This window comes from Stylophora pistillata, chromosome 2 (assembly GCF_964205215.1).
Source record: "Stylophora pistillata chromosome 2, jaStyPist1.2, whole genome shotgun sequence".
NCBI classification, from domain to species: domain Eukaryota; kingdom Metazoa; phylum Cnidaria; class Anthozoa; order Scleractinia; family Pocilloporidae; genus Stylophora; species Stylophora pistillata.
Window position 1 is genome coordinate 13,857,301 of NC_142520.1, and position 22,266 is coordinate 13,879,566.

The 22,266-nt window shown below is 37.9% G+C and overlaps 1 protein-coding gene, 1 long non-coding RNA gene and 1 pseudogene across 2 annotated transcripts; 1 reads left to right on the top strand and 2 right to left on the bottom strand.

Annotated features, from left to right (window-relative positions):
* Positions 1–2,515: 2,515 nt before the first annotated feature.
* On the top strand, positions 2,516–11,605 carry LOC148737246 (uncharacterized). The gene is made up of 5 exons (XM_088749113.1): positions 2,516–2,680; positions 4,736–4,997; positions 6,022–6,136; positions 9,620–10,141; positions 10,590–11,605. The coding sequence occupies exons 3-5, from the start codon at positions 6,115–6,117 to the stop codon at positions 10,895–10,897; spliced, it is 852 nt and encodes a 283-aa protein (XP_088605239.1). The 5' UTR covers positions 2,516–2,680; positions 4,736–4,997; positions 6,022–6,114; the 3' UTR covers positions 10,898–11,605.
* A 57-nt stretch (positions 11,606–11,662) lies between these two features.
* Positions 11,663–14,658, bottom strand: LOC148737247 (uncharacterized). The gene is made up of 2 exons (XR_015996743.1): positions 14,041–14,658; positions 11,663–11,988 (listed from the first exon to the last, which is right to left on the bottom strand). It is a non-coding gene; the product is annotated as an uncharacterized LOC148737247 (long non-coding RNA).
* A 1,554-nt stretch (positions 14,659–16,212) lies between these two features.
* On the bottom strand, positions 16,213–18,356 carry LOC148737248 (uncharacterized; annotated as a pseudogene).
* Positions 18,357–22,266: the final 3,910 nt, after the last annotated feature.

Here is a 22,266-nt window from a genome sequence, read left to right on the forward strand (position 1 = left end):
TAATAAGTGCAAGTAATTGAACCTGGATATTTCACGCCCCGGGCTTTGGCTGTTCTTGTGTATTTTTTTTCCTCCAATGCGCGAATAGCACGAATAATTGAAATGAAATGAAAATGAGTTTATATATGAAAAGAAAGTTCCTTTAAAATTTAAATACTGAAACTCTCGAAAAGGGGTTTTTGGACCTCTCGACGAAAACAGAAACTCGCAAGCAAGAGAGTGAACACGCGTAGTGTGCTGGTGCAAAATACTGACGCCCATTTGAGTCCGGCACGGTGCTTTCTAGCTCAGGGACCTCTCTCTTACACGAACTTGAAAAGCTTGAGGATTTTTTTGCAGGCTGCTCACACGATGAGCGATTTATTCGAAAAATTTTAAATTTGAACGCTCTCTTAACTGCTCTGAAAATTGCAACTGAAATAAATAGATATAAAAAGGAATATAATTATAATACCTGAACAAGTAGAACTGACAGGGCAAAGACACTTACACGGATTGCAAGGATTTAACGTTGAATGGAAAAGAGTAGTAAATTTGGTTTGCAAAAATGGAAAAAAGCAAAATAAAGTTAAGTGGAACGAAAAGAAATAAAAAAAATAATAGTAAAATATTGTCCCTCGGTGGCATGTTGATGAAATTGACGATTCGATTGAGGCCTCGAGATACAGTATATATTTTTCATTCCAAGCTTTCAATTATCCATGGCCTCGTCAGGAAAGGTAAAAGAAAACATTGCGTGATATTAAAGCAATGTAAGTATTGCAAATAATAAGAATATATAATGGCAATAATGAGTTGTCCAAACGTGGCGATGGTAATTAACACATTATAGCATAGAAAACCGCTAATGAGTGGTTACGAGAACACAATAGCTGAGGTTACACCAGACCTTTTGCCCACGGGAAAGTAAGACCTTATCCACGGGAAGTCTGTGTATTGTGTGTGACCTCTATTCCCACTGTAAAACTGCCCAAGGGAAATCGCTATGGATACATCAAAAAAAAAAAAAAAAAACAAAAGAATTACCCATGACGTTTCCCGAATCCAAGTCGTAGGGTTTAGCAATGGTTTATCTAACCACAAGAGTAGTTCATCCAGTCGGATAGAAGAAAAAAGTAAATCCGGAAACCGCAGCACATGCTGGGCATTTTTGTGGTGCTGCGCTGAAATCGCGGCAGATATCCTCGCAAGTACCAAATCCAAGACTCGCGGCCTCAAATATGGCGAGCTTTCGAGGTTCACATTAAGTATATTTATAACATAGCTTGTAAATTCGTGCAATCAAATTCAATAGCGCGACCGTGCTTCAATTTTCCATCGTGCACGCTGATGTCGTCAGCAAACAAATGCCTCGCGAAAAAATTGTTTTTCTCGCGAGTCACTTCAGCACTTTTCATTAAAACCGGGAAAAACTTCCTTAAAAATGTTAAACTAGACATGGCAACAAGCGAACAAGCGTATGAAGATCTGCATACTTTTTCTTTTGGAATGGATTTTTTACCTCCCGAAAAGAACCCAGATAAAAGGAAAAGAAAACAATCAACGTTTTCATCTCGTTTCGGAACTCTAACTTCATTTCCACGCATGAATTCACCTGTCAGTTTTTGACCAATCTGAGACAAGATCATTTAAGCATGACGAAATACTCTTCCGAAACGAAATAAACAAAAGTATTTAAGCGTAGGATAGGGAATTTCTGCCCTTTATACATAAACTACAGCGTTGAAAATGTTATAAAACAATTAGTTCATACGTCAGCTATGCGTTCATCGAGATATGAAGCACTTGGGAAGTTTGGAGAGCACTCAAGAAGCTAGAGTTGCTCTCAGCTACGCCTCGAGCAACTCTTTCGCATCTTTCGTGCTCTCCAAACTTTCCGCGTGCTTCATATCTCGATGAACGCGCCTGACGTGTGAACCAATTGTTAATTTACCCGTCTTTCCTCTGAATACTCCAATAAAACCATAAGTTTCGCGGTTTGCGATCTCCATGATGAATTATTTCCAGACAAACACTGCTAGGTCAGAAGTTGACCTCGGGTAGCTATTTGTAATGTAACCAGATGATTAAACCTCACCGGAAACCCAAACTCATCCCAACCCAAGGTTATTACCCACTGGGTTACCTCGTGAAGGAGGTGAGTTTAACCACAGCTAATATTTAATCCGTCTCGGTCTCTGAGCTCAATATAGTCTTCCCGGGAATTAAGCTCGGGCTTACACTTTCGGATAAACATCCCTTCGAATAATCGTTAGTAGAGGGGATCATTTCCTTGTGCGATAATTTTTTTTTTATTTCTTTTAACGGCGAATTGTTATTGCTAAACTGTTCTCTTGCACAATCATGTTCAAATCGTGTAGTGCTTACTTCCATTCAAAACATGAACGAAGCGGAGAATGTTCGAGGTGGAGAATGTACGAAATAATTTATGTGGGAATGCGGATGCAACGGACATAGAATAACAGGTGGAAAAAGGAGAGAAAACAAAACTATATAATTCAGCACGCAATAAATATTCATCAGTGAGAGAATTGCTCTCAACTTACTCACTGCCAAACATTTCTCCTTTACAACGAAAAATTTCCTTTTTTACCTAGTTTTGAAGACATGGGGCTTTTTCCCCACATATTTTTTGTCTCTCTGTTTTTTTCCCTTGGACATGTTTTATTCTGCCCGGATGGTAAGTTTACTTTTTCGCTTTGAGGAATTATATTACCTGAGTTTGTTAATCGCCTCTATGGTCAATTTATTTTCAACAGTTTCCTAAAAAAGTTGGAAATGCAATAGATCGGAGTTTAAGGTTACCGTGCACCATCAGGAGTGTCTCGCGTGCAAGCGATGTAGCACGTCCGGTTTAAACTGTAGATATCTAAACCCCTATATCAAATTAAAGCTTATAGGACTGGCTATCAGACTATACCAAAAATTTGGAAAAACATTAATTGTAAAAATTTTCACGACTTCTAAATGCGAGCGCTCGAATCACCTTTTTAAGAGCTACAATTCAAAGGGAGTTTGTTCGATTGCTATCAAATTTTGACAGTAGCTATTTTTACATATAAACAACAAAAACTTGTCTCCATCTTTTTTTTTTAAAGACTTTTTCAAGAGCGATTTTTGTACGATCACTCCGCATTACATGTAACGTTGAAAAGGGGATTCGGGCGCTCGCATTTAGAAGTTGTGAAAAATTCGACAGTTCATGTTTTTATTTCAAATTTTGGTATAGTCTGATAGCCAGTCCTATAAATTTTAACTTGATATAGGGGTTTAGATATCTACAGTTTAAACCGGACTCGCTACATCGCGCGCTTGCACGAGAGACACCTCTACAGGTGCAAGGTAGCCTTAAATATATGCAATGCCCTCAAACCCCTTGCAAAATTTAAATACTTTGTTATTTCAAAATAGTTTGGAAACATTTTCTAGATTTTGTTTGTCCTTACTCGCAACATTCTAGATAAGAAAGTATCATACTCTTCACCAGTCAGTTTGCTTTATTTTCGCCACTAAAAAGATAAGTAAGTCCAACTGAGTTCTAATAAGGTCTTCCAAGTGACAAAATTGTGAGATATATCATCCATTCGTGTTTCTGTAGCTCTGAACTATTCAAGATAGAATTTAGTCTATAAAAGTTTCGAAAGTGGCTAACAAGCTTTGATGCCTACATGAATAAAAGAAAAGAAGGCATTTTGATTCTGCGCGATCATTGATCTTATTTCTTAAGGTAGAGAGCACATAGTGGACCTAATCTTGTAAAGCTAGGATCTGTATGTGGTAAAATAAATGTAGCACAATTGGTTGATATCATTTCGGCTGTCATATAACTAAACTTTCATGGTAAAATATTTCCCTTTTTCCTATCGTTGTAGACAGGTGATGCGATTAAGCCCCTTCCTTATAGAATAAACCGCTGTTTCCGAATAATTATTTTTTCTCTTTAGTGAATCAGTTTGTAGATCACAGGAAAAACCCCTCAAAAAGATTTTTGCAAGATAGACAAAGGAATACTGTAATTTTAGCTACAAAATAAAAATAATATAGACCAAAAATAAGCGGGGTTGGACATGGAATCACTTTAGTCTAAAATTGTCCTGTAACCATACCTTGAGCAGATATTGAATGTCATCATTCAATCATAGCCGACACACAGGATGTTTAACTTGGATTGCATTTCTACAGCCTTGTGCAGTATTTTAATTCAATACATTTGTTTCTTTATACATATTTGATACTGTTATTTAACACAACCTCTAAATTCGGCAATGGGATTTTTTGTTCAAAAATAAGGTCTACACCAATAGAAAACGACCCTCTTTCCTTCCAAAATAATTAGTGTTAGGTGCAGTTATGAACTTTTAACACCTCTCAGGTTTGGTCTTTACACTATACTTCTGTCCGTAAGATATCTAATAAAGTTTTAAATAGGAGTAAAACTAGCTTGCTAATTGTCTGCTACATAAACAAAGGACTTCCGCATAAGATTAACATTTGTAGGTCAAAAATGTCGAAAGACTGTATTTTCCCGTTGTAACGATTAATGTTACAGGACGAATATGCTGTTTCGCACACATTAAAGTTTGGTTTTCAGTGTTGCCAAAGAGAAACGAAGCAAATAGCGGAATTATCATAATGCGTGTTGTGATCTCCGAATGGCATTCTAAGCGACATCTGAAATGTTCAGGGGAAAGGTAGATCTAATGCATTTGGATGTTTCATTAATTTTTTTTTTCAGATCAATGCCGTATCTTAGCATTTCCATCTACTCTGTTCTTTGTGGGAGAACGTCTTGTTAACCACACCATTGAAAACATCAGCGTGATTGACAGGGACACGTGTGGATATCGTTGCTACCTGGACCATAACTGCGTCAGTATTAACTTTTATTTTGGAGGAAATAAGGCAGAAAACAGAACTGTGAACTGAATAACTCCACGAGTAACGAATATGAGAAGAATCTGGTGAAAGAAGCAAATTATGTTTACCATGGAACGGAGGTGGGAGCATCTAAGTATCAACTACTCAACTTTAACTTTTCAGTTAGCCACTTATGATAGCTAGATCAGTATTCTCCGTATTTCATACTTATTCATTTGTTCATTTGGCGTCGCCTTACTAGAATACAACACTACTACCAGTACGATGTTTCGATGAAGGCCATTTTACTCAGGATTCGCGGTAAAAAAAGAAAAACAGGCTTCAAATCATAACAGCAAACATTTACATCCATTTACGAATCATAATGAACCCTAGGAGTAGAAATTCCATTACAGTGTAGCCAATTAAAGTAAATCCTTGGTTAATAAATATTTATGATAACGTCGTTTCGTTTATAAATCGTTTAAAACAATTTTCAGAATTGATTAAAAATTTCACCTTTGAAAAGGAGAGCTCTCTGGTCACAAACAAATGGGATCACTTTTATTATTATTGATAATTTTTTTTAAATTGGTTCATTTTCGCATATAGTATATTAGGTCTTCTTTTTAGATATAGATATTGTAAATTAGTAACGCAGGTCCACATCAGCCAACGGCTGCTAGTTTTTAACCTGCGAGATTAAATAAAGTATGTATGTATGTATGTATGTATGTGTGTGTGTGTGTGTGTGTGTGTGTGTGTGTGTGTGTGTGTGTGTGTGTGTGTGTGTGTGTATGTATGTGTGTGTGTGTGTATGTAGGTAGGTAGGTAGGTAGGTATGTATGTATGTATGTATGTATGTATGTATGTATGTATGTATGTATGTATGTATGTATGTATGTACAACTACAGCTAATCATGTATAGACCAGGAATAAAAATAAAGGAAATAAAACAAAGTTTCAAATTGATAGAAGCAGCACGGAGGCGGGATAGGAGAGTCCTCCTACATTTCACCTGAGAAATACTGTTCTCCTGGTTCTGATGTCCTGAAATTAACACAGATCTAGAGCCTTCTCATTGTAATACTGAAGTAGTGAACGTTGAAATTATTCTGAATTTTGTCTCCAATGGTATCTTACGATTTTTATTTTCTTTCTAGAATTTTTGTGCTCAAGCCCCATGCAAGAACTACAAAACCTGTCAGTCGGGTTTCACAAGAAAACGATATCGATGTTTATGTCCTTCTGGATTCATGGGCCACAATTGTGAAAGAGGTGAAACTGAAAAAAAGATGAAGATGTATTTAAGATAACTTTTTTTATTCGAAATCTGCATTCACTCTGAGCCTTTGAATATGTTAAGATTTTCAATCGTTATCTCAAACAGGTGGACTACGTATGACTATTTTTTTTTCAACAACAGTGGAGAATTTTTGACAAGATATTTTGTTTGGTTAAATCACCAGGATAAACTGAATATAGTTTGCTGTGACAAAGAACAGAAATTATTGCTCGAGTTCCAAAGTTTTTCTGTACTCTTTCTAAGAGAGACGTCAAACCTCTTTCGCTGCTTTCAAGGTCATCAGGACTTCAAGTTGTTCTAGATTGCGTAAAGTTTGTAGAAAATATTGCGGATGCTGCGTTTAAGAATTCCAGTCATTTAAAAGGTCTGATAAAAACTCCTTTGGACTTGAATGTTAGTAAAAAATGAGTGAACGAACTTAAAGTGCTTTCAAACTCGTTTTCCTGTTACTATAGCAACAGAGAATCACTCATTTGTAATTTTACCTTTTCTGTTTTACTTTTGTGGAGCAAATGGACTTATAAGACCTACAAACTTCTGTTTACTCACTTTTTTTGAGTGATAATGACCTATAAAGACATGGCTCTCGGGTCAGAGAGCAAGCTTAACATTGCATCATACATTACATGTATGCAAGGTCTAGTGGATGACACACACAACTAATATAGAACTTTAAGCCACCTACTATATCTTGTTCCGGCATATGTATTAAAGTAACCTACTTCACAGAGGACCGAATGTTCCTATTAGTTTAGGGGATAACCCATCCACTAGTCCTCGATCCACTATTATCTTTCCTTATCATTAATTTTCCACTCAACCAGAAGGCAGAAACAGCCCAATATTAACAATTTAGAAAATTTCCTATTTGTACATATTTAATCACTTTCACCAGAGTATGGTGAGGGTCACACAGTAGAGCGAGGCTCCAAATTAAGTGCGCCCAATATCCCACCCATCCCACCCCAGGGGAGGACATCCATCACACAGTAATCTCGTGTGTGGGAGATTAAAGTCTCCTACCCCAACCCTGCAAGAGACGGGACCTCTATTTATTCGTCCCTATCCGAGAAGACTAGAATATCTAACCATTTCGTGATGTTATAGAAAGGTAGCAAATTCTTGTCAATTATTTTAAGACCCTGAGTGTTGGTCCGGCCGGGGCTCGAACCCTCGACCTCCCGCACAACAGTCCAGCGCTCTATCCATTGAAGAATCTTAGAAGAATGCACAGAGGCAACACAACAGTTACTGCAATTATTCATTTGCATAGATGACCCTTTAAAATGCTATACAAACTGATGTTTAATGAAACTTTTCTAAAGTTACTATTATTTTAATCTTTTTCATATGATTTAAATTGCTGAGTAAACGTAGTTATAACATAAAATGTAAAACAAATAAAATGAAAAAGCACAATAAACAGACAATGGTATGAGTACGAGACGAACCTTCCAAAATGATTATACTGTTTATTCTACGCTTTCGTCGCCACCCTCATAAGAATTTAAGCACCTGTTATAGGAGTCCCAACGAGTCCTAGCGAAGTGGAAAAACATCTGAAAAACCTAAACATACACAAATCCCCAGGTCCTGATAAATTATCGCCTCGTATCCTAAAAGAATGTGCACTGGAACTATCTACGTCACTTTGTAACTTATTTAACATGTCGTTCCAATCCGGCTCACTACCCAACGACTGGAAAATTGCACACGTTATTCCAATTTATAAAAAGGGACCAAAATATAGAAAGGAAAACTATCGCCTGGTCTCGCTAACATCTATCATCAGTAAAACGGCGGAGAAGATTGTGAAATCGAGAGTTGTCTCATTTTGGACGGAACACCAACTACTAAACCCAAGCCAATTTGGATACCTGGAGGGTCGATCGACAGTGTCACAACTTTTAAGCTGTTATAATGACTGGTGCTTAGCAAGAAATTCGTCAAAAGTGTTTGATGTAATATTTCTGGACCTGTCAAAGGCGTTCGACAGTGTCCCTCATGAGCGCCTACTTTTAAAACTCAATAGGTACGGGATAGATGGGTAGCTGCACCTGTGGTTCAAGAACTTCTTAAACAATCGAAAACAAAGAGTTATGGTACGTGGATCGTACTCGGATTGGTCACCAGTTACATCTGGTGTCCCTCAAGGCTCAGTACTGGGACCGGTTATGTTCCTTATTTATGTGAACGAAATACCTGGCATCATCACATCTACTGCCAAATTATTTGCCGACGATACCAAAATCTACCGACAGATAAATAATATCGATGATTCTATTGCTTTACAGATAGATCTGACCACCCTCGACCTATGGGCGGATCGTTGGCAGATGAAATTTAATTCTACCAAATGTGAAGTCATGAGAATTACACATAACAGAGACAAAAAGTCCACGCGGTACAATATATCGAGTACAGTGTTGAGGAATGTATCTAATTACAAAGATCTTGGAGTTATTATGACTAGTGATCTGAAATGGTCAAAACATGTTGAACAAATAGTTCACAAAGCAAATAAGGTTCTTGGCTTACTTAAACGCACAGTAGGCGGTAAAAAAAAAGATAATTTTTTCAAACTTGTACAAAACCTTGGTTCGTCCAATCTTGGAATACGCCTGCCCGGTGTGGTCACCACACCTCATCAAAGACATCGATGAAATTGAGAAGATACAAAGAAGAGCCTCGCGAATTGCCTTAGGCCAAAGAAGACAAGAGATGGCGTACACGGAGAGGAGTAAAATTCTTAAATGGAACTCTTTAGTACAAAGGAGAGATTTCCTTTCCTTAGTGGAATGTTATAAAACTGTATTCAATCTAAATGGATTGAATTTCAGCGACTATTTTGAACTTTGTAAAAACACTAAATCGAGATCTAACCACCCATATAAACTACAACTCAAACTCGCAAAACTGAACTGTTACAAAAATTCTTTCTTTGTCAGAATTATCAAACCCTGGAATAATCTTCCTATTAATTTATTTAATTTTTGTGACAGCCCTAACGTTCGTGAGTTTAAATCAAAATTGAAGAAACATATGAATATTTATTGAATCGTCATTTAATAATTGATATTTAGCTGTTTCTTATTTGACTTTTTTATGTTTTATTAACTAGTTCTGTAAGATTTTTTACATAAATAGGAGACCCTTGATATAGGGCCAACCTCTGGGTTTCCTTTTTCTTAATAATTATGTATTCACATGTTGTTCTGAAATAAAGTATTGTCAATATCTTCTCTCTTAATTCCGATGATACAATTGTTTGTCTTCTTGATTTTATTAATGGTAAGATGAAAAGACAAGCTTACCAATAAAGGCCCAGCGAGGGTTTCTCCACGTGTTTTTTATTTTGTTAGATCTTGTTTTGTTTTTTTGTTTGTTTTATTTTTTTGGAAAAAAACTTGTGACAGGAAAACGGCTTTAACGTTAATTTTGTTTTTCCCCTTCAGTATCGTTCAGAGTTGTTTTTACCAATCTTAATGCAATTGGAAGATATGGTCCATCAACATTGGGGGATCACTACAAAGGTCAGGATCAAGACGGACAAGTTACACTGTCCAGCGGTATTCAACATTGGTCTGTACCGTACACTGGTTACTATAGAATAGAAGCAATAGGAGCAGCAGGCGGGTATGATCCATTTGAAAATAGTGCTCAGTACCGTGGAAGAGGGGCAAGAATGACTGGAACATTCAGCTTAGACAAGGGTGAAGTCATTCAGATACTTATCGGTCAAGAAGGAGGAATAAACAACGAGTCCTATTCTTCTGGGGGTGGTGGAGGTACATTTGTAGTGAGAGGAGCCAGCACACCTTTGATCATAGTTGGAGGTGGTGGAGGGGTAGACATGGCTCAGTCAAGACATGCAGGATGTGATGCAAGCACAAACACAACAGGAAATCCTGGGGACAGACTAAGGCCAGCGGGGAAGAATGGACAAGGTGCACAGAATGATAATAGTGCGACTTCAGGTGAGAGTATTTTGGGACCATGCCTTACATTTCATTCTTATCAATGAAAGGAAAACAAAATAAAACAATCAGACAAAAAGATAAGCAAATAAAACAACAGCGAGGAGACAAAAACATGGAATTGAATTTGTGCCAACTGATTGTGGATACTTACTACATCAGTTAGCACGAAAGTCATCAAATTTCTCGCAATATTTGGGAGAAAGACTAGTTATTTCAATCGAGAAAAGAAAAATTTTGTGCCTGAAGATATTCAACTATTTAACCTAAAGGATAGTGCCCAACCCGAACTCATTATATCGAGGTTTGAGTTCGCTGAGCACAATAGCTGAAAAAAGAAGTTATTTACTTTGACACTAATCAAAGTACCTAGGAAAACTTAAACTCATTGATTAAACAAATTTTCGTCTTGTTTACTTATATTGAAATTATTTTAAAATATTTTCAGGCGGTGGCGGCGGGTTTTACTCCGAGGGACGAAGTGGTATGAATAAAGAGGGTGGTAAGGGTTTTCTTCAGGGAGGCGTGGGTGGAGGAGCCAAGTCCAAAGATATCGTGGGTGGATTTGGTGGAGGCGGTGGAGGTGGACATGGAGGGGGAGGGGGAGGAGGAGGGTACTCCGGGGGAAGTAGGGGAGATGATAGAGGTAATTCCTGTGGTGGTGGGGGTGGATCATTCAATGTTGGAAAAAATCAGCAGAATGAATGTTGTAACAATTCAGAAGGTCATGGTCAGGTGACCATAACATTACTATAAAAAAAAAAAATCACAGAATACGTGTCACCAACTCTAGAGAAAAAAAGAAAAGACAAGGAAAGAGAATCAAAGCATCCGCCATTACATTCCTTTTACTCATGACGTCAGACTGAGGTCGTTTTTAAGGGACTCATAGCATTAATATGAATAACTGTAGGGAGATTTAGCAGAGCCTGGACCTACTCTGAAGCCTTATTTTCATCCGATAAAATATAATACTGATAATAGAAGAACTTAGCCATGAGAGAAAGCTGAATGATGTTTCAGTGAGGTGTCAGTGATTGTGACTATCGGTGATTGCAAAGCCAAGGAAAGTCTGATTTTTAATTTGCGTTACTTCTCCTATTTTGTGGTAGAATTTGAAAGCGACCTCGAAAGACTGTCATCTTTATTTTTCATAAAACCACTTTCAATATTTGCTCTCTCAATTTAACCAAGGGTCGAGAAGATATGCGCGGGTGGGGTGTATATGGTTATAAAGACGATTAATTCTCCGTGTCAATCCATTCTTAACTTTGATAAATCGCAAAAGAGGACGAGGGAAGCAGTGGTAGACAGACACCTTGTTCATTCCTGTGGGGGTGGATGTGGGTCGTTCGATGCTGCAAACAATCAGCAGAATGACTGTTGTTACAACTCTGCAGGTCATGATCAGGTGACCATAACGTTAAAGTAGAGCAAACGGACCAATAATAATAATGATAATAATAATAATAGTAATACTAATAATAACGGTAATAATAATAATAATAATAATACTAATAATAATAGTAATGTATTTATTCCATCATGAGATATAAACCACATATCGTATGTTACAATGAATTCGGAAAAAACTACAATAGAAATCTACAAACATATTATGAATTAAAAAGTATGTCATTACAATAAATGGAGCTTAAATATCAACCTATTTACAAAGGTGTTCATTAAACGCTCTGTAATTTTCGGGCGTGCGCAGCCCTTTTTCCCAAGATTGTGTACATAAGTCTTCTGGACAGGAATGATGTCTTTCAGGGGGTGGCAATCCGTTTATTTTGCTTTCTTCAAAATGTTTCGGTCTTTTTTGTTTAGAAGGTTCTTGATAAAAACTGGAAATGAAATAAAACGGCGTTGATGACATCGGTCTAAAACATTTTGTACAACCGTAAGATCGGAATCAGATGCCCCATAGACTGAAAAAGCATAGCTAAAATTAGGCCAAACAATGGACATAAAAAGATAATCAATCTCTGCCTGAGAGTAATGTTCCTTTCTCAATGTTCGTAGGACATGTAAACACTTGTTTACTTTGACAAGCTTAGTTCTTACATGCTCATAAAATTTCCCGTCACTCTGTAAAGTTACTCCTAGTAGAACGAAACTATTACCTTGGGGAATATTATTAATAAGAGAGTAGAGTACATTGTGATTTTTCTTTCTGACAACTAGCTCTTTACATTTGCAAGGGTTGCAGACCATACTATTGTCTTTACATCATGTTAGGAACTGTCGTACTAAGTGGACAGACGGGTCGCTATTCCTAGTGATAGGCGAAGGAATAGTGGAATCATCGGACCATGTGCCATCAAACCAAGGGAAACGGGGAGACAGAGAAGGAGAGTCAGAGAGTCCGACGTTAGATTACTTCTACTTGAACATTAAGTCAAAGTTTATTTTTAGAACGTGTCAGAAAATAGACTTCTACCAGAAAGCCCATTTTAAACATAACGTCAGTAATACCAGCATATCCCAAAGTTTTCACTCGATCACTTCATTTCTCTTGATAGAGCGTTTTGGAGACCATAGAAGAAGTTAGACACGAGAGGAAGTTAAATGATGTTTTAGTGTCGCAGATGATCGCAGTTCCAAACATACATATGAGTGACTTTTTGTATTTTGTAGCAGAGTCAAGTTGATGAAAAGTCCAGACTTAAATTGAGGCCTGGAAGATTAGTACCGTCTTCTTTAATTTATATTTGGTGACTTTTGATAATGAATTAATCTTGCTTAGCAAAGGAGGAGTCATTTGGATGGGTGGTATATAAAATATAAAACCCCGATCGATACTTGATGTAAACCCATACTTAACGATTGGTTCATGCTTTAGCGTGCACTATCGAGTTATGAAGCACGTGGGAAGTTTGGAGAGCACGAAAGAAGCGTAAGAGTTGCCCGAGGCAATAGCCGAGGATAACTCTAGCTTCTTGAGGGCAACTCTAGCTTCTTCATATTGTATTCATCAGATTGTAGCTGAAGCCTTACTATCACTAATATTTAGGGACCGGTAATTATTCGTCTTTTGGAGAGTGGAAATATTTTATGGTTTACAGGGAGAATGGAAGGGAGATAAGTTGTTCCAGCAGTGCACAAAGGGGGTACTATGGAATTTTTACTTCCAATGAAGGGGATGGATAGTGGATTTCATAAGAATAATACAGAGCCGTACGGGGTATCAGGCAAATTTCATCGCGGCACAACAAAACCCCTCGACCCGCGCACCCTGTCACCCTACTACAAGGGGATAGATAATAACCGGTCACTAAGCCTGTGGATCTCATACAAGTACCTCTGTAAATTATAGTAAGTGCAAGTGATTAAACCTGAATATTTGACGCCAGTTCAGATATGAAGAAACCTGCTTTAAAATTTAAATGCCGAAATTCTCGAAAAGGGGTTTTGTGACCTCTCAACGAAAACAGAAGGTCGCAAACAAGAGAGTGAACACACGTAGTGCGCTGATGCAAGAGGTTGACGCCCAGTTTAGTCCAGCAATTTTGCTCTGTAGCTCAGGGACCTCTCTCGTAAACAAACTTGAAACGCTTGAGGATGTTTTTGTTAGCGGCTCAGGCGAGAAGCGATCTATTGGAAAATTTGTTAAGTCGAGCGCTCTGGAAATTGTTCTATGCAAAAGAGGATCTCTTTACGCAATTTCTTTCTCAGAGACGCAAAATTTACTTTGAGCAAACCTACAGGTATTGTCTGTTACAATAGTTGTAATTTATTCGATCACATAAAATTACTGTGTAACCCGAATGTTGTAGATGATAATGGAAACTTAGTGGAAAGCTATCAATAACAAAATTTTCTCCAGAATATATAAATTTTTGAAAGCCTAAATTTAAGTGAGAATAGTTAAAATTTAAAAACAATATTTGTATTACTTGATTCTGATGTTGACGTCTGCACAGGTTGTTGAAACGTCGGTCGCCACCACTATTCTTACCCGGACGATCGCACTGCACTTTCAAATGATAATAAAATAGTTTTAAAATTTATCCCGGGAGGGGTGGGCGAAGCCAAAAGCAAGAGAAACCATTCAATTCAGAAGTTTACAGTTATAATCTGTAGGCTTTACTAATCACACCCGTGCTTTCATAGAGTTTTACTGATAGGTTTTTTTTGTTTTGTTTTGTTTTTTTTTTTGTTTTTTTTTTCATCTTAATGAAGAACGGATGAAAGAAGTGTTCATAAGGATTGTATTATGGCCTACAAACTCTCACTTACTCTAATACCCCCGCTTTATATCGATAATTCCATTACTAGTGTACTTTCGGTGTTTGCTGAAGAAACTAAGTTAATATACAGGTTTTAAAAAAATACCAATTAATAGATGTAAAAAGAAAATCATTGTAATATCTGAAGAAGTAGAAATGACAGGACAAAGACAGTTAAAAGCGTTGCATAGATATAAAGTTTAGGTGGAAACGGTGACGAATTTAGTTTCTGAAAATAAAAAAAAAAAAATAAAAAAGTGAAGAAAAGCTATGCGAAATAAATTCGAAAACATTCTTGCCGGAAACTAAGTTCGGGCTTTCATATTTTGAAAATAACACTCGGAACGTGTTTTGTCTTGTTATGCTTTGTTTTTCTGTTTTATATGCGTTCCTTCTGTGCGAGAATTTTGAGAAAAAGCTGATTGGTTAGTAGCTCTGTGGTGAACTTGCTCTGTGATGTTTGGCGGCCTGCGGTTTGTGGTTTGTGGGGTTCACTATTGTGACGTGATGATATTTTTTGGTTACGACGATGAAATGCAAGCTGAGGAAACGTAACCTCTGAGCTCTGATATCGAGGCCTGAGTTTTTCTTCTCCTCTATTCCACAAGCCAGGGTGCGTGGAAAATATCTCATTAGATGAACTGACAATCTTGCAATGTTTGATTCGGGCGAACAGATTGTCGAACCAGTAACCTAACAAATTTTGTAGAATACAGAAAGCAAACGGCTCGATCTTGATGATTTCTCTGTCAGTTTTGAAAATCAATGCCGTTAATTTCTGCACTCCATGGTTGGTTAGCTGTATAAATTTTTACCTCGACCCTCGACAAGAGACATACTTTATAATTTGGTAGAGAATTAAGTGGTCGATGACTGTTTACAAGAGCCCTTATGGTTTGAGAGAAAATGAAAACATTGATACAAACTAACCGATGGTGTATGCAACAGTTACGCAGTTAGGAGCTATTTCTTGTCGATTCACGTAGTGGTGTCCAACACTTCACAATCTATTGTCCAATAGTAAAAATATCCATTCAAAACAAATGTAGTGGATAATTCATGAGATAATATATGTGGGAATGCGGAGGAAATATATAGAGAATAACAGGTGTAAAAGGGAGAGAAAAACAATGCTAAATTATTTACGACGCAGCAAATATTCTATCAGCGTCTTAAAGGAAGGAAGTTACATAATCAAGCTTAACAATAATAGTTGTGGCTCCAATTAGAAAATTGTCCTCGACCTATTCACTTTGCCAAACATTTTTCTTACAACAAAGAAGATTCCTTTTTCGCCTAGTTTTGAAGACATGGGTCTTCTTTCCCACTCGTTTTGCAGCCCTCTGTTTCTTTCCCCTAGACAAGTTTTATCTTCTCCGGATGGTAAGTTTAATTTACTTTCATGCTCTGTAAAATTAGATTAGTGAATTTCTGTTTCTTTATCTTTTAATTTACCTGCTTCAACAGTTTACTTAAAAGAACCTCGATATACAATCCATGCGTGCTTAACTTGATGCAAGGACTTCAAACCCGTTGCAAAATTTAAATGCTTTATCATTTAAAATGATTTGGAAGATCGGCTTTTGTCACTTTGTTTGTCTATACTTGCGAAATTATCGATAAGAAAGTTTCATATTCATTACTTCTCAGTTTACATTAAAGAGGATAATAAGTCCAACTGAGTTTTTCTTAATTAGTAAGGTTCTCAAAATGAAAAAAAGGTTTAACTAAATGATTCACTTATGTCATTGTGGCCTTAAGCTACTCAAGGAATGATTTTTTTTAGTAGAAGCTTCCCGAAAATTAATCAAGCACAGTTGAAAGACATTTATTGAACTACTATTCAGCTAAAATCTCAAGGTATTTTTTCCATCTATTGCTATCGTTGTAGACAGGAGATGTAATTAAGGGCATGTCTTCTAGAATAAAATCGTCTAGGGAATGTGGGGTTTTGTTGAAGTGTATCGGTACTTCACAAGTTGTTTTGTTTGGGAGCATAGTAGATTTTTGATTTAGAAATCTCACTTTGAAGTCGGTGGTAGTAGATCCCACGTATTGCAGGCGAAATTTCTTACAGGAAGCCAAGTAAACCACATTTTTAGAGTAACAGGAAAGTCTAGAGTGAATGGTGTAGTTTTTGCCCGTCTGAAAGCTGAGAAGTGATTTAGATTCAACAAAGAAATTCTGACAGAGGTCGCATCTTTTCCTATCGCATTTAATCCAGCCATTGTTATGAGGAATGGTTTGTCTCTCGCTGGAAGTTTTAAAACAAGATGGTGCTAACAATTCTTTGAGATTTTTTGATCGACGAAAAGATGGTATGATAGAACTTCGAGGAAAAAAATCTTTGAATTTGGGGTTAGATTGCAAAATAAACAAATGCTTTCTGATTATGTTGCCTATGTCGGGCAAGTTAGGATTAAATGTAGTAACAAATGGAAATAGTTTCTTCGCTTTTTTTCCACGAGTCCTGAGTAAATTACGAATAGGGATGGCGGAGGCTTTGGATAATTGTTTAGAAACTAATTTAGAATGGTAACCCTGGTTAACAAGGTACTCTTTGTACTCAGCTGTTCTCTCGGCAAAAAATACTTCTTCAGAGCAATTTCTTTTCAATCTTGTGGCTACTCCAAGAGGAATAGCTTTGAAAATGTGTTTAGGATGGCAGCTGGAGGGCGGAAGATATAAATGGCTATCTTTAGGTTTGGAATAGACGGCTGTCCTGATAAATCCATCGATAAGATGTAAAGTGAGATCAAGTACGTGGAGCTCATGCTCAGAAAAAAACTAGCTCAAACTTAATAGTAGGATACAGAACATTGATGTAATCAGTAAACTGATGTAGGGCAGGAAGGCCCTGCTGCCAGAGATCAAATATATCGTCTCGATATCGCCACCATAAGGACGGCTTTATCGGACCAGAAAACTTAGCTTTGTGATCAATTTCGCCCATGGCTAGATCGGCATAGCTACAGGCATTCTTCGGACCCCTAGCTGTGCCATGGATCTGAAGAAAGAAATTCTCTTTAAAAACAGAATGGTTGCTTTTCAAACCAATTTTTACGGCCTCTAAAATACAAGTCGTGGATGGAAATTTGTTTTCTCTAGTATTCAAAGCCTTCCTTACCGCAGTGAGGCCGAGTTTGTTATCGATGTTAGGGAACATTGAAACCACGTCCCACGAGACCAGTAAGGTGCCAGTTGGAAATGGAACGCTTGTGTTAAGATGTTCTATTTTGTTAAGCAGGCCGGTAGGGTCTTTAGTAAACGATGGTAATTTTCGAGCAAGAGGTTGTAAATACAATTCAGTAAAGGCCGATAAGTTTTCAATTGCCGTGCCACAACAAGATGTCATAGGTCTGAGCGGGTTACCCGTTTTGTGTGTTTTGATGTTTCCAAATGCAACTCCTGGTCTCGCTTCTTTATTTAAAACCCGTTTGGCTACTTCGGGACAAATCTCACCTTTTCCTAGCCATTTGGAGCACCAACTCTCTACTATTGCCAAATGTTTAGAGGTTGGGTCTGATTGCAAAGGTTCATAATGCACATGATTGTTAAGCTGACCAAACATTTTTTCCTCGTACTCCCCTTCATCAATTAAAACAAATCGGGATCCTTTGTCCTTTATACGAATCACTACATTGGAATTTTTAAGTTCTTTAAGTGCAGCCCGTTCTTTTTTAGAAAGGTTATCTCTAGCTTGCCTAATGTTCTCAGGATTGATAAGATCACGCCGTACATTAGCTAAAAATAGTTCAAGTCCAGGGTACCTTGACGTTGGAGGTTTCCATTTTCTATCCTTTGGTACGCGGAGTAGGTGGCTAGGAACTGTCAGGTTGTCATCAGGATTACTACCAATGAAGAAAGCTGCCGAAAAATAGAATTTGCTATAATTAATTTTCCATCTTATATTAGGCGCTACTAATTGATCGTTCAAAGGCCTTTTTATCGGATTTTGTCGGTCCTTTAGGTGTGGATTGGACTCCGAGGCCCTGCTAAGGGGGTCTTATTATGAATAGTATCATTTAAGGGCCCCTCCAGGAATTTTGTTTCTAATTTGCCCTTTCGGGCTCCTAAGGCCTTGTTTTGGGATTTTGTTATGGTTTACAGTTGTAGTAAAAGGTGGGCCTTCCCTTTTTTAATGCTCGCCGCATTGCTTCTTTGCAATCGATTACGTCACTCATATTAACACATTTAGTATTCTTATCTCTTAGTTTTTAGGGTTTGTTTCTTGTATTATGTAATTAGGTTTTTTTGTTTATTAGCACCAGTTCATTAGTCGTTATCTGTAATTACGTAATCATTAGCACTTCGATCCTATTTAATGCTCTTTTTTTATTTCAAAAGTTGTAAATAACTGAAGAAGGTCTGTGACCGAAACGTTTTTTAAAGTTTTTACATTTTTACGTCAGAAGTTGTCCATCCTCGCAATCTTATAAACTTTCAGCATGCTCGCTGGTTTACTCTAGTTTGAGCACTCTGGCATGGCTTAGACGATACCACAAAGGTTGGGTCGTTTGGGGTGACCTTCTCGGTTCTCCCCCATCCTAGCATTAGCACTGCACTGATGAGGTTACTCTGATCATTTAAAATAGAATGAAAGGTCTTCTTACAAATATGTTCATTGTAACGTTCACTGCCTGGTAGTTTAGTGCTGACTAAAGCATCGCTGTAGTCTATCCCCGGGAAAATAATAGCCAGCGCCCTTTTCTGGACACGCTCCAGTTCCGTCTTGAGATACAATGGCAGCGAGTAATAGAACGCCGGTACCGCATAACTAAGTACAGATCGAATGGAAGTGCAATAAAATAAGACTAATTCACTTGTCGGGAGTCTCGCCCTCTTAAGCTGCACCAGAAAATACAAACGTTCAGAGGCCTTGTTTATAACCTCACTAACATGCTCGTTCCATGACAAGTCATCACTTTTGGTGACCCAAAGGAGTTTTGCAGACTTTACGGTCTCCACACCTTTCCCATTAACTATAATTGGAGGAAACTCATGCTTTTGTTTACTGAAAGTAATTCGAAGCTCTTTACATTTATCATTGTTCAGTTGTACTCTATTTTTAGAGGACCATTCCATTACAAAGTCAGCTATCCTTTGCGAGATACTTGCCTTTCTCTTAATGACAACTTCTGAGGTCGTAGTGCCATCAACATATTTCCACATTTCAGCATTTATGTCACTACTTACTTCAAGATCATTAATAAGCACAAGAAATAACCACGGCCCTAGCTTTGTTCCTTGTGGGACGCCGGACGAAACTGACTCCCACTCAGAAAAACAACCCTTTGCAAGTTTAATTCGCTGAAAACGGCCCGATAAAAAAAAAAAAAAAATTAGGATCCAATTAAATATCTGTTTGGGTATCTCCAAAACGGTCAGCTTCCTAACTAAAATGTCATGAGCTATAAGATCAAAAGCCTTCTTATAATCGTATAGTGTGGCTCTCACGGTGGCGCCGTTTCCGTCAGTCGCTTGTGCCCATCGGCGAATCATGTGAATCTGAGCTTGGGTTGTAGAGGAGTTCGGCACAACCCCATACTGGTTTGGATCCAAAACTCTAAAGACGGCTGGTTTGACGTAATCACTTACAACACGTTGGAGTGTTCTAAACTCTCAGTCGGCTCTTGATTTGATTTAACATATTTTCTAATGGCCTATAACGCAGAGCTTTTACGGGTCAGTGACTTCTCCCTATGATGATTTTATGTACTGTTGGGTAAGCAATGATTGGTGCAATGATATCTGTAGTGGTTCTCGTCTCCTCTCACGGTGTTCACTTTTTCTGCACTCTTTAGTCTCTTAGGGACAGTCCCAGATTGTACGACCTGGTCCATCTGAAGAGACAATAAATATGATGAGAGCCGACTAAGCTGAGCTTCCTCCCCCCCAACACACAGTTACATAACTGGTCACGAAGCGAAAGGGTGTAGTAGTGGCTTTTGTTTCATCTGATAAAAGGAAAGATACGCTGCTTGTGAAATGCCACTTCAGTTATACAATTTAAGTTATAATTAGCTTGAGCTGCAAATTATAATTGATGGCCTTAATAATGGATGAAAGGCTTTGGCAACCAGAACAGTTTATAATTAATGTTACACACGAATAACGCTCATGAGGATTAACCTTGTGGATCATTGCCTTTTTTTATAAGGATAGTAAATAGGGAAGGAAATAGATCAGAGTAGCTTATCTTCGCTCCCACTGGAGAGCATCAAGTTCTCCCGATGGATCTCCACCGGAGTTAGATCTCTGATAATGCATCTATAATAATGATAATAATAATGATGATAAAAGGCGCACGGTTTTTTCAAGAAAATCTCCGGATGGAAAATTAGAGCTCAAATTGGTGTGTGTATTACAGCCATGTATCTTTGGGAAACTAAATCGTAAGATCACGATTTAAGGGAAACTTACTGTCAAAAAGATAAATAAAGGACACCAATTGCTGACCATTGATTTTTTTAGATCTGGTGGCTCTGAAAAGAATCGGGGTAGCTCTGAAAAGAGCCGCAGTGGTAGCTCTTAAAGAATTATTAGGTAAGGAGTCAATCTCTCCGCCGCGGGAATTATCAGCCGACATACCAGCCACCCGAAGTGGTTTATTTACTAAATATCGCGATCATCGCAATATATCGGAAATATATCGCAGCGGTCTTGTTTTAACAAATGCGTGATATTGCTGATCTATCGTGGAGCTCCCTGGGAGTTATCTTTTTCTCTGAGCGACATATCGTTTGAACTCAGCGATATATCACCGCAGTTCAACGATATATCGTTTTAGCCTTCCTGATATATCGTCTTACATCCAACGAGATATCGTTGCCGCCTAACTATATCTCGCTTATATTGATATCGTTAGCGATATATCGTTTGCGTTGGCGAGTTATTGCCACCGCTAAGGATTGGATCGGTGGGAAAACATTGCTCCGCTCGGCGAATTTTTCTTCAGACTGATACTGTCTGGGTATGCAGTAGAGAAAACCTATTAAATGATTTTATTCGAAGTCTTTTTCATCAGCATAAAATGGGGATTATGATGAATCTAAGCCACTTCCACTTCCTAATGAGTCGACTCTGGTCGAAGTTCGCGCTCCCTGCACAACAGTTCATTAAACAAGCACGCTACTACACAAACAAAAAAAAAATGTATGCGAAAGACCATATTTATGCCAATGCTTCCGAACAAACGAAATAGCGAGAGCGAGAAAAAGACAGCTTGTGAAAACGGTACTCAAGAAGGGTGCAAACCTCACTCATTAAGGGCGTTGCGTTGTATTATTTTTTTCCATGGTAACCAACCTCTATTTGCATACAATATACTCGCAGGACACTAACGTTAACAATCAGATTTTGCATAACCACGCCAAAGGCTCCTTCATATGCGAGAAAACGAATTGCTTGTCTCCATAGGGAAGGATTATATCCCGTTGAAATATTGAAAGTCTTGAGTCGCGAAAATCTTCAAGGAAGCCTAGCAAGTTTGACTAGAGTCATTAAAAAAAAACAAAAACAAAAACAAACAATAAAACAAAACAAAAAGAAAACACTGAAAATATGGATCCACTGAAAATCGCTCTCGATTCGGAGGGCCAAAGAAGCTTCCAACAGATGCGAGAGGTCTAATTGACAGGTATCTGCGCAACAATGAGGAGGCAACAAGAATTTAGTGAAAACAAGCCTCACAAGTTTCTGACGCTAAGCTGATTTTAATCGTTTTGTTCCTCGCGCTTCAAACGATCTTTAAAGGCAAGAAGACACAATAACCTCTAGTTGGCTCTACGATTTGCTCAGGTTATTTTCCCTGACCTAACTCAGTTCTTCGAGACTAAAAATTACGGACGAGCTTTGTTTTCAACACACTACTCTCCTCTTGCAATAGAAAAT